The 12,937-nt window shown below is 34.7% G+C and overlaps 1 protein-coding gene across 1 annotated transcript in view; it reads right to left on the bottom strand.

Moving 5' to 3' along the window:
* Positions 1-12,937, bottom strand: part of LOC115214091 (pappalysin-1-like) — a 197,083-nt gene that overhangs the window by 23,293 nt on the left and 160,853 nt on the right. Inside the window, exons 14-16 of the mRNA XM_029783146.2 lie at positions 11,213-11,296; positions 1,685-1,907; positions 743-989 (exon numbers count right to left, since the gene is read on the bottom strand). Of these exons, the coding sequence (XP_029639006.2) occupies positions 743-989; positions 1,685-1,907; positions 11,213-11,296 (554 nt within the window). The remainder of the gene's footprint in view (positions 1-742; positions 990-1,684; positions 1,908-11,212; positions 11,297-12,937) is intronic.

The following is a 12,937-nucleotide window of genomic DNA, read 5'->3' as shown; positions in this document are numbered from 1 at the left end:
AGACAGATTGATGGATGGATTGATTGAGGGATGGATAGATAGAGATAAGGGAGAGAGAGAGGGAGTGTGTGTGTGTGAGAGAGAGAGAGATGTGTTTTAACCAGGACTTTTCACAGCAAATCAAAACTGTGCACTATACACGTTCGTAAGGCTGCTTTACACCTTCACACCTCCTATCACACTGTAGTGATATGAGACAGATAAAAGATAAATCAACGGGTAAATGTGGAACTGCTGACCTGCCGCTTATTACTTTAATAATATTGTAGCCACCACCATTAGTCAGGTCACCCACCTCTAGGAAACGAGCAATGCTTCCTTTGCAAATGCTACAAATATTATACAACTGAGATCAACCTCAGGAACAATTATTTGTAAATTACAACAGTAAAGTTGAATAATTTCTTGATACACGTAATGTGTAGTGGTGCATAAACTGAGAAGCGTTTTGTTGGAATACCATACATAGTTCAACGTCACAGTGTACTCAAAATTGTAGTAACCTAATATTAAAAATTTTATTTCGTGATAGAGAAATGCGCTGATCATTACAAAATCAGTAATTGAGTCTTCATGGTAAACACGAAACTTCGTTTGCTTCCGACTTAATGTAGTTAATGATGGTAATTAACTCATTTATAAAGCTCATTACATCTATTATAAACCTGAGTATTTCATGATATTCTTTTATTTCATTTTATCAATTATTTATGATCTCGACAAAGAGGATATCGAAACTTACCCGTCCATACAACTAATGTGGCAGACATCACTTTCACTTCGTCCAGTGCATGATATCGCAGAGTTCTTTATGACAAGTGGTTCACATAACATCGGCGGACATGTTTGGTTAACGCATTGTTGCGATCGTGGATTGTAAAATTCGTCTCCACCACAGTTCTCTGGTGTTATAGGATCAAAATTCTCGGAAGAGCGGAGTCGAACGCCAGCAATAGCAATGTTTGCGGAAGAAAGTGATAGTTTTATACCTTAAAAGAGCAATACAAAATTCAAAGATTATTTACCATCGGAATCAGGAAGCATTCAAATTAAAATAAAACACCGTTCTTTTCTCTTCCCCTTTCCCTCTTCCCTTCTCTTCTTTTATTTTATGTATTTGTATTCACCCTGATGAAGCTCATCGTACTAGATCGTACGTGCTATAAAGATGGCGAATATTATTTTCGGAATTTTTTTTGTAAGCACCGACTGACGTTGGCAGCCAAAACAGCCATAAGAAATGTTATGTAATGTTATGCTATGTTTTGTATTAAAAAATAATTAACCGATGTTGGTCGATTTGTTTGCTTGTTTGTTTTCTCCATTTTCTGCTTATGTGTGTGTATATATATATATATATATATATACATACACACACACACACGCATCTATATATATACATATATATACATATATATATGTATGTATGTATACATACACACATGCAGAGACATAAGTATGTATATATATATGTGTGTGTTTATGGAGGTATTGCATGTTGGTATGTCAGATATGTACTATAGAGTGCGGGAGATGTCGATTGTCTTTAATCATAAGAAATGTCCAAAATGAAGAAAAACAATATGTATATGGGACAAAATTTACAACTCTGTCGGAGAGAATACATACAAAAATATAAGTTGCTGATAAACTAAGGAGAAACTATAGATTTACAGATATATACCTTTTGTCTTGAAAAATGGCTTGCTAAGATCATGGAATATGGATACATGGACAGGATTTGTGTTACAAACAACCATCAATTTTCTTTCAACATTAGTCACTTGATTATTAGAATCAATCAATTGGATAAAGATAAACTTATTCTCAGGGCTGTCATATGTCCTCCCGTCTGAACCTAAGTAAATGATCACGGCGATTGCAATCACTGGACGTTTGAAATACAGCTGTAAAAGAAGAAATAAAAGAAATATTTATGTATATGTTGTATGAATATATTAGTGGAGGCGTGTTTTGTATCTATATACAAACCACACATATTCTTTCATTCATTTTCTTATGTCACTCATTTGACTACACCCACGCTGAGGCACCGCCAGCAGGAGTTTCATATAATTGTACAGATCACATGATTTACTTCGTTCAGTTTTTATCAACATCTATCTGTCGCACTGTTATATTATAGATACACGCACGCGTATGTGTGTGTGTGCATGTATGTGTATATGTAAGATTTCCAGGAGTGCAACATCTCCATTTAACGTCTCACGGGCTGCATCTCTATATGTACGTATATGTATATATGTATATAAATAGAAAATGAGAAGACAAAGGAATAAACGATTCCTTATATATATATATATATATATATTTATATATTTACCGGAGTAAACACATAAATGTGAAACAAGGTGGAAAAAAGAGTACTCAAATACCAGTGGTAGAGTAATATGCTTTATCTAAAGCAGCAGAAAATTCAACAAAACCTGTTACTCTGAGTTTCCCGTTGCCGTTCATCGGACAGTTTTTGCTAGAATGGAACCGATATGTCAATTCTATCCAGACTATTACAAACGCTACACCTTTAAAAATGGACTTGTTTGATTGGTCATTTAGAAATAATGGTCAATTTTCGAGCGATAAACAAAAATGAGCTCAAATATATATATATATATATATATATATATATACATATAAAAAATTATAAAAATCATAAAATTCGAGGAAAAACCTTACATTGAATAAAATGCATATTGACCTTAATGAAGGAAATATAATTAATACATGGAAAATGTTAAAATGCATTAAAATGTACATATATATCAACATACACAGATAGATGCGTGCAAATCACATACATATACAGACGTATAAACCCCCACCTTTCAACGTGACATGGATCATTCTGGACAGAGCGGCATCATACAGACATGGAGCACACAAGAATATTTTTAAATGCAATCTTTGCCTGTTAGAGAAACTTTATATGTTATTCAAAGACAATAATTCTTTGAATCAAAGAAGTGAGCTGATCAACTTATGCAGGCACGCAACCAAATTTAAAATGTCAAACATAAATATACCATATGGATAGAGTATATATTTTGTCTTTTTGCATATTGATTTTTGAAATTTTGATTTTGATTCTTGGACTAGTATGTAAACGCTTTATATTTATACATCTGCATATGTATGTGATTTGCACGCATCTATCTGTGTATGTTGATATATATGTACATTTTAATGCATTTTAAAATTTCCCATGTATTAATTATATTGCCTTCATTAAGGTCAATATGCATTTTATTCAATGTAAGGTTTTTTCCTCGAATTTTATAATTTTTATAATTCATATATATATATATATATATATGTAGGTCCCGGGTTGATTCGGGGTTAACCACAGTAAATAAGGTACTCAATACATAGCAGAGTAAAATTAATTTATTATAGAAGGAGCTTCTACAGGACTAGAACTGTTTCATTCAAGAGAAATCTTCAGGAAGCTTCAGCTTCCTGAATATTTCTCTTGAATGAAACAGTTCTAGTCCTGTAGAAGCTCCTTCTATATAATAAATTATATATATATATATATATATATTAAGTGTAGGAAGAAATGGAGCTGAACGAAGATTTAACAAAATTCCTTTATATTATTTTCTACATATATTTCGAAGGCTGCAAAGTCCCTAATTCGGATTGAATAAGGAGTCCATTTTGCAGCTTTCTCTTCAGGAAAATCCAGGAACTTAATTCTCCAACAAAATGCACAACAAGCTTTTCGACAAACGCTCACGAGGAGCCCATGAAAAATTTTTTCATGGGCTCCTCGTGAGCGTTTGTCGAAAAGCTTGTTGTGCATTTTGTTGGAGAATTAAGTTCCTGGATTTTCCTGTAGAGAAAGCTGCAAAATGGACTCCTTATTCAATCCGAATTAGGGACTTTGCAGCCTTCGAAACATATGTAGAAAATAATATAAAGGAATTTTGTTAAATCTTCGTTCAGCTCCATTTCTTCCTACACTTAATATATAAAACTTCAAATTTCCGCACTAAGGCACGGTTTTTATGCCCCATGGTCATAACTTCAACCGTGTTTTTTCTGTTGTGCGTTTTGCTACCCAGGTATCGGTTATCATTTGAATTATCCGTAATAAGATAATTCATTTATCTACTTCAATATATATATATATATATATATATATATATATATATATATATATATATATATATTAACAATTAAGGAACGGCCATAATAGGCCATTCACCCACTAGAAATAACAGCCAAAGCTTCTACCGCAAATAAAGATTAATTCCGTAAACAGGAGAAAATTAAAAAAACATTTACCCTGTAATTTCTTGTACGGTATACCGTTTCATCCGCTGTTTAATGGTAAACTAACCTGATTAAATTAAATCAAGCCAATCTTCCATAAGCCCTCGGATTCTTCAGCAAGAAATAGCTCAAGTCGGAACAGATATTTACACGAGGCATACCCAATCTTGCCAAGGCAATATCTGACCTAAAATTTTCAAATCGTCGCACTCGCGCCAAATTTATCGGCAGCAAATAAATATCAGCCGTCGATTCCATTACGGAATTAACCAAAAAATTCATAATTAATCAATATAGGGTGGCAAGGAAAATTTTGTAGAATTTTATTGCCACCAGCGGCCCAGTAGGAAAAAATTAAATAGTCATAGACCATTTTTAAGTTCAACATTAACAATTAAGGAACGGCCATAATAGGCCATTCACCCACTAGAAATAACAGCCAAAGCTTCTACCGCAAATAAAGATTAATTCCGTAAACAGGAGAAAATTAAAATTACAAGGGTAAATTACAGGGTAAATTGGCATACCTTTTGTTTTCTTTGCGTAGAAGAATTATACCAAATCTTAAATTCCAAACGTAGACTCCTTATCACAAGGGGGGTGGGTGGATATATCATGTGTTCTCGTCTATAAGCATGTTTTTGTAAATTTTACCAGGACAATAAATTCCGGCGGCATCTCAAAAGATTAGGTAATTCTTAGTAGATATATTAATATTACAATATATAATAAATGTTAAATATGAATATAAAGTTTTATTTACAGGTAACTATTATATAAAAGTTAAAAGTATTTTAATTTAAGTACGTATCTTAGGAATCTGTAATTAATATACTTAAAAAAAGTAATTGGTATCTAAGTTAAAGATACCAATTACTTCATATCAATTCAATAATGGTTTTAATTATTATTAATTTCACTAATTTTGATTTGTTAACGTTGGTGCTTTCCTTATTCAAGCTCGTGTACACTATTATGTAAACAAATGTACTGTGTACAAATATTGATTACGTAATGTTCAGCTATGGTTATCACTAAGCAGTCTTGATTCGTCATCGTCTAGTAGCTTTCAACACATTAACACACACGCACGCACAAATACGTAATGTAAATATTACATATACGTAACTGTGGTTTAATAAATAAAAAATTATAAAATTATAATGATAATTTATTATCTAGATTGCAACTGGGTAATTTATAATTAAATTTCTTACGTGATTAAATACATTAATGACATTACAATCTATCATAAGTAACAGCGTAGTTTAGGAATAATAGTTTTTTTAGCTTCTAGCTTAAAGTAATCGTTTCGAAATATCTAACTAACGGATATTTTGTTTTTGTTTTTTTTTCAACACATTACACACACGCGCGCACAAATGCATTAAACACTTTTGCGTTTACTTATACATAAGTAACGGTGATTTTTAAAAATATATTGATTGCTGAACCGCACATGTCTGAGTCTATCAAGGTTTAAACAACTTATCGGAATATAGATCCTTTCCTACAAATTCTTCCCCTGTTGAAATACCCAATTAACGACATTCGATATGGAAATTTAATTTAATTTAATCTAATTTGATTTCTCAAATTGATTCAATTGGACATGGAAACAATTGTAGGTGAAATTGAGTTTGATATTGTTCAGAATTGCATTATGTTCTAGCAAGTTGATGCCTATATGTTAGTTTCTTTGTATTCATTTTCTCATATAAAAAAGGTAATAAATAGTATACCCAGATCCATCAATACGAAGCTAACGTCTTTGGTTTTTCATTGATATACTGGATATAACCGGAGAACGCGGATGCTGACATCTCTTTAAGAGGATTTATACCCTTGATTTATTATATATGTATATAAATAGAAAATGAGTTACAGCTGTTTCTGCTATAAGACGCAAGAGATTCATAGTTGAGTGTCTGAGCAACGCCTTATAGCTTCATCGGAGCCTCGAGTATGAAGTACAATTTATTTGGGAAAAGATATTTATGCATAAATATAATTCTTTTCCCAAATAAGTTGCACTTCATATTTGAGGCTCCGATGATGCTATAAGGCATTCAACTGTGTCCACTGCGTCTTGTAGCAGAAACAGCTATAAGCTAATGAACTTCATAAGATAATCGTTTATTATATTGTCATCTCATTTTCTATTTATATACATGAATACACACACATATACGTACTAACTTAAGGAAGTTCATAGAGGTATGTCCTTGAAAATTTGAACTGAAATGAAATGATCAATATTCTAAAAAACATTCTTAAGCACAACCGATAGATAGTAGCACTTTATCTCAATCTGCAAACACAGTCTCCAATTTCTACAAAGACTAACTGATGTACCAACAGTAAAATATGCAAATTTTAGCCATCTAAATATACTACGAGTATTTCATCACATTTGCATACTCATTTGCACCATTCTTATTTTTCTTTTAATTTTTTACTTGTTTCAGTCATTCGACTGCGACCATGCTGGAGCACCGTCTTAAAGGCTTTTAGTCTAAGAAATCGATCTCAGGACTTATTCTAGCGCTCACTTTTGTATGTATACATATATACGACGGGCGTCTATCAATTTCCGTCAACCAAATCGACTCAGAAGGCTTTGGTCGGCTAGAGACTATAGTAGAAGACAGTAGCGCAAGGTGCCACGCAGTAGGATTGAACCCCAAACCATGTGATTTGAAAGCAAGCTTCATACCATACAGCCACGATTTCGCGTTGCAACTATGTGCAAGATCTCAGATTTAACTGTTGTGCAAAAGGCCATATCTGACGCAGTTATTTTGTTTGTTCCTTCTCGAGCCATGCCTAGCTCATAGGGCCGGTTTCCTTGGCGTATAGGTTCCCCACGTGGACGGGACGCCAGTCTGTCGCAAGTGAGCTGCAAGATGCAGAAGGAAAGAGTGAGAGAAAGTTGTGGCGAAAGAGTCGGCAAAATTCGCCATTACTTTCTGCCGGAGCCGCGTAGAGCTTAGGTGCTTCGCTGATAAACACGCACATCTCTCGGTCTGAGATTCGAACCCGCGATCCCTCGACCGCGAGTCTGCTGCTCTGACCACTAGGCCATGTGCCGCCACTATCTGACACATTGCTCAAAGAGGAAACGATACAGATGCTCATCGTTGACATTAATAGTTCCTAGGCTTCTGGGTCAAATATTTCTCTGATGAGCATGATATGGCAGAAAGTAGTGCATTGATAAAAGGGACAACGGCAACGTTGACAGACTATAAACAGTGCTGAATTGACAATACAGAAGTATTTCACAAAATATGAACAGAAACATCAAGGCTGACTTGGGGGCTAAACAAAATAGAAATATTACTGTTTACGAATGCATACTGGTTATATATTAGCTACTTGGCCAATCGCAATATAAATGTTACGCCATTTATATTGTACGTTATAAAATTATAAATATTATTCCCATCAAAGCACCTATGTGGCAGGTGGCAGATTGTGAAATTCTAGTGGCAATGACCTCTAAATGTTATGACAGAATGTGCGTTAAGCAGTAGTTCTGTATTGCTAGTATAAACAATACTCACATACACATATTCATTCACTCATTCATTTGCAAACACAGATGTACACACATACGCCCATGAACATTTCTACGTACTCATTCATACATATTTAATATAAATGAGTTAGTAGTTTGTTTCACGATTAAGAGGTCCCATGTTCGATTTCACTGAACATCATTTTAAAAAAATCCTTGTGAGTAAACGTTGAAAAAGATAAACTGTGGGAAACCCGCTAGTTGGGCTGTGTATAGAATATAGAATATTGTGTCATGCTGATTCTACCCGAGCTCTAGTAGAAGAGTTACCACAAGAGGAGAAACAGAAAAAAATGACTGTACGGTTACAGAGAAAATAGAAACAACATTTACAGCAAAAACATGAAATGAAATAAGAAAAGTAGCTAGCAAAACACAAGGAACAACACAGACATATTCAACTCCGGCATTCACTGGAGGATTGAAGCTGAACGTAAGGGAAAATAACAAAATAAAATGAAAAATGAAGTTATATGAAAAGAAGCATCCAACAGGTGTATGGTCTATTACACCTGTAGTCTAGACAGATTTGTGATAGAAATTCCCACCTGAGCAGGGGATCTCCAAATAAAAGCAGCCTATGTAATGCCGTAGAGGAGATTTGAGAAACATTGAAAATTGGATTGCTCGGTTGATAAGAATGTAGGGCAAGCGAACTGAGTTACACATTTTGTAGAAGGAGTTAGTTGCATGTAGATAGGTTGCAAGCAAAATGATTTACACAACAGGCCACAAATCACTAGATATATTTGTCATAGTCATCATCGAAATCAAGTATTCCGAGACATAGCCCTCTCCCACAATTTTCTCGATGTTTGATTCGAAACAGACATATTTCTTAGATGCTGATGATCTCTCGAGAAAAGCGACGAGAACGGTGTGATTCCTGCAGTTGAGCAGAAAACACTAATAAACGAGTCATAGATTATTGCAGTAGGTGACATGAATGGTTAGTGTCAGAATGTTTGGATAAAGTTACTTTGATGCTATTAGTCATTACGGAAGTGAATGTTCGGATTCAAACTGATGAAATACGGGAGATTGATATGAACAAGCATTAACCATGAAAATTTGTTGGGCCTGCCGCTTGTCGGCTTGGAAGAGAAGTCCATGCTAACCATTGTCGAAGGTCCCTGGACTAGCGATTCTGTTATTGTGCATTGGTCTCGTTCAGAGAAGATATCCAAATGCATGAGAACTTAGACATAGATATCGTAAATTTGGCCAGTTATACTATCATTTTGTGATTTAGATATTTACATGCTTTGCAATAATTAGCGTTTGTAACACAGACACACAGAACCCAACAGACAGAAATTCAAGCTAAAATAGTTATTATAGAAAGTAATGCAGTAAAACTAACAGCTTTGAAACATCACTTTGCATGGTGAACATATCATGAAGCGCAACAACGATAACAAGAACAATTATAGCTCAAAATAAGGAGGAAATGACAATAGCAAAATACTGTAAGTTAACCGAACAACATTATCACCGCAACTAAGTTAACAACATAACTACTACATATTCAATTACCGCTATCACATCCAACACACCCAACACTACCACTGCTTCAACTGTAGGCTCTGACACCACACGAACAAGAGATTAACAGCGTCAGTAAATGCTTTAACGACATCTACAGCAAAATAGCCGCAAAGTTTGTCTTTTTCCCGAGAGCAGCAATAGCTGGAAACGACCAGCAATACAGAAATATTATTTGAGTAAAGCACTCGTCCAGAACGAGGGCAGGAAGGCCTCCAGTGCAATAACGGACAATACTGATATATGAATGGTGACATATCAACGCACAGAAAGTCTAATATATGCTCGTATGTATGCTCATACGCAGAAATGACTGAAAGCAATATCGTTCGTCACTCGTTGCAAAAGGTCTTCGCTAAGAGAAATATTAAATAGGAGACATAATAAGCTACTTTAAGTCAAAGAGTGGAAGGACTGACAGGCAACAGAGAACTCGTGAATCTGACGCACTCCACCCATCCATTTTTCCACAACATCAACCATAAAAATAACAATAAAACACAACAATCATAGCAAAAACATTAAAAGAAACAAGAAAAAATAAAAATAAGAACATCAGTAACACCAAAGTCAAAAATCGGGTTGGCTTCTTGTTTCAGGATAACTTTATCTCCCCACCCAGCTTCACTTGCAAAAAGCCCGAAACAGAGCCTTTTCTCCTGACTAAAAGATTGAAAAAAAGCACTCAAAAGGCCCCAAACTTTTGTCCCCTTTACTGTTATGAATAGAAACAACAGGAAATTTCTGAGGTTCATAACAAATCACCATCATGATACTAACAAATGGCTTTCACTAACTCATCCCCCAACCAACCTAAGTTTTTGAGAGGGCCTTACAAGTAACCCTAATCCAGAGAAGAGATCGTATTTCTTGTACTTCTTCACAAGTGATCTAAACAACCACTCGCCTATCTTTTTCCCGACGAATGTAATTGTAATCAGAGTAGGTTAATAGATAGTAATGTAATAACTGTCAACGAAATTAGTATTTACAAGACGCGTACACTCGAAGTGTATCCATGATTTGAACGGTCTGGTTACGACTGAATAGCAGCTTGGATAAAAATTTTTGAATCTCAAGTTACAGATGATATTCCTGGATTCGAACTGTAAGCTGGTGGTACTGAATAGTATCAAAGGTGATATCTTAACAAGAATTAACTTTTTGACCCGACTAAGATAGGGTAGTTGTATTTCTTTAGCCATCTAGAGGAATTACTATGAAATATCTCTTTTGTTCCTATTTGTGGATTATTGATATGGAAGCTTAGATGATGACCGACAAGGCTATCCTGAATTTTGGCTGAAGTTATCTGTCTTTCAGAATGCTCAGCGTTGGCCGTCGAGTGTATTAGTCAGGTACTGAGGTCAACATATCGAGTAACTGTTTCTCTTTAAATTGCAGGCCTTGTGTCTATATAAGAATTATTAGGGCGCCAGAACGCCAGGATATTGGACGTATTTCTTGCTGTATTTCTTCCGAGGTTAAATTCCGTTTGGTTTGTCTTTAATCTTTTTGACATAGACAAATTAATTTACCAGGCAACTACTGGTTAGATTTAATTGACTAATCCCACCTTCCCAATTTGTGTTTTTGTGCCTGTATTAGAAACAATTATTAATTATTAATTGTAATAATGAACCACTTTGCAACAGAAGATGGTAATGATAGCGGAATGTATGTAGTCATTGATAAAGAAATAAAAAAAGCAGCTGGATCCCTTATATATTTATGAACATTTTTTTTGTTTAATTAATTATACTATAGTTGAATAAATTAATAAAATATTACCTTGACCCAGTAATCATTATCAGAAAAGAAATTTATATTACAAGGTTGCCAAACATCAGATAGGTCAGCATTGTTTTTGCATTCCTACAAAAGAAAAGAATGGTAAATAGCATGGAGAAGAAGGATTTTTCTGAAATTAATTTTAGCTATAATTGTCTGAAACGCTTGTATTAGGAACAACGTAGTAGTGCCTGTAGAATCTATTGACATATTAAAAACAGCAACATAATGTTCCTCCCCTTACACACAACCATCTGGAAAATAATATTGTTTTAGATATCGACTAATCAACAGAATTTAACAGTTACTCATGCAAACCATGTTTTGATGGGATCAAAGAACAGAAAAGTCTTTATAAATTTATTGAAAATTTTAATGAAAATTTCAATTCATGAGGATTGATATGAAAAGATGATAAGATAAGGTAGCGCAATTTCCTGCACTTAGAAAATTATATTTCTGTGAGAGACTCTTGTACCATCATAAAAGTTTTGGAGGTGGTCTATTACATGATGGTACTCAAAAATTCAGCATCTGATTTAGTGGGGAGGTTACAGCCGCGTAAAGACTGATCAGTATATTTCTTTGATAACTTACACCCTTCATGGGAATTGAATTAACGTATGTATTAATGCAATTGTGAGAGAAGTGAAATAGTTATGCCGCAAACAACCGGTGGCAAATTGTAGAGCATGAAGTAACAATGGAATCTAACGAGCTACATTATGATAATACAATACTTCCTATCCTAACAGTGAGTGGTATTTAGATATTAAACAGACACTCTGTCGGTTACGATGACGAGGGTTGCAGTGAAATTAACGCACAAGTAGCTGAGCACTCCATTGAGACGCGTACCCTCAGCGTAATTCTTAGGGAGATACGGAGCGACACATACTGTGACAAAGCTGGCCCTTCTAGAGTTACATGATAGTATTCATTTTTGCCAGCCGAGAGAACTGGAGCAATGTAAAATGAACTGTCTTGCTCATGGACACAATGCACTATCGAGTATCGAACACAACTCTCGACCTTACGATCATGAGCCGAACACCCTAACCACTAAGCCCTATACCTCCCACGGTATTTAGATATATTCGCTACAGCTCAGCATAGTAATGGCGAAGAGTCACGTGCGGTCGGTCTTTTAGTGTGCAGACTGGTATGCAAAATACATCATAGTTCAAAGGTTTGAATGTATAAAGAAAACTTACAGTTAATAAATTTTATATATAAAGTAATCGTGTTGACATGATTTCAATTTCAGCTTATACTCTGAAGAAAGAAGTCATCTATTAAATATTGAATTCAGAGATCACAAGCAATTCTTCAGTGTATTGCACATGTTCGGTTCGTGAAAGTGTTCCATATTTATCATATATCAATAATGATGTATCAAAGCCATTGCATTCTTAGTATATTACAGAAAACCTTGCTTTCTCCTTAATTTCTCAGCAGAAGTTAAGGAGATGAACTTAGCATTCACTCTAAACTAGAAAAAATGATTTTGGTGATAAGTTATTTTCATTTGATTATTAAGAGCCGTGGATATAGTAACACAGCAACAGTGACAGTATAGGGATCAGTTATCCGATCTCATAACTGGTAGCACGATCTCCTTTCGAGTCAGCCATACAAACCTCACTCTCATATTTATTGTCATCTGGGACTGTCGCCATTGTTTTCCTTTTGGTACACTAAAAAATAACTGATAATGCCCTAGAG

The sequence above is a fragment of the Octopus sinensis genome, linkage group LG1 (genome assembly GCF_006345805.1).
Source record: "Octopus sinensis linkage group LG1, ASM634580v1, whole genome shotgun sequence".
Taxonomy (NCBI): domain Eukaryota; kingdom Metazoa; phylum Mollusca; class Cephalopoda; order Octopoda; family Octopodidae; genus Octopus; species Octopus sinensis.
The sequence above is the reverse complement of the archived record's forward strand: the minus strand, read 5'-3'. Positions and strand labels throughout refer to the sequence as shown.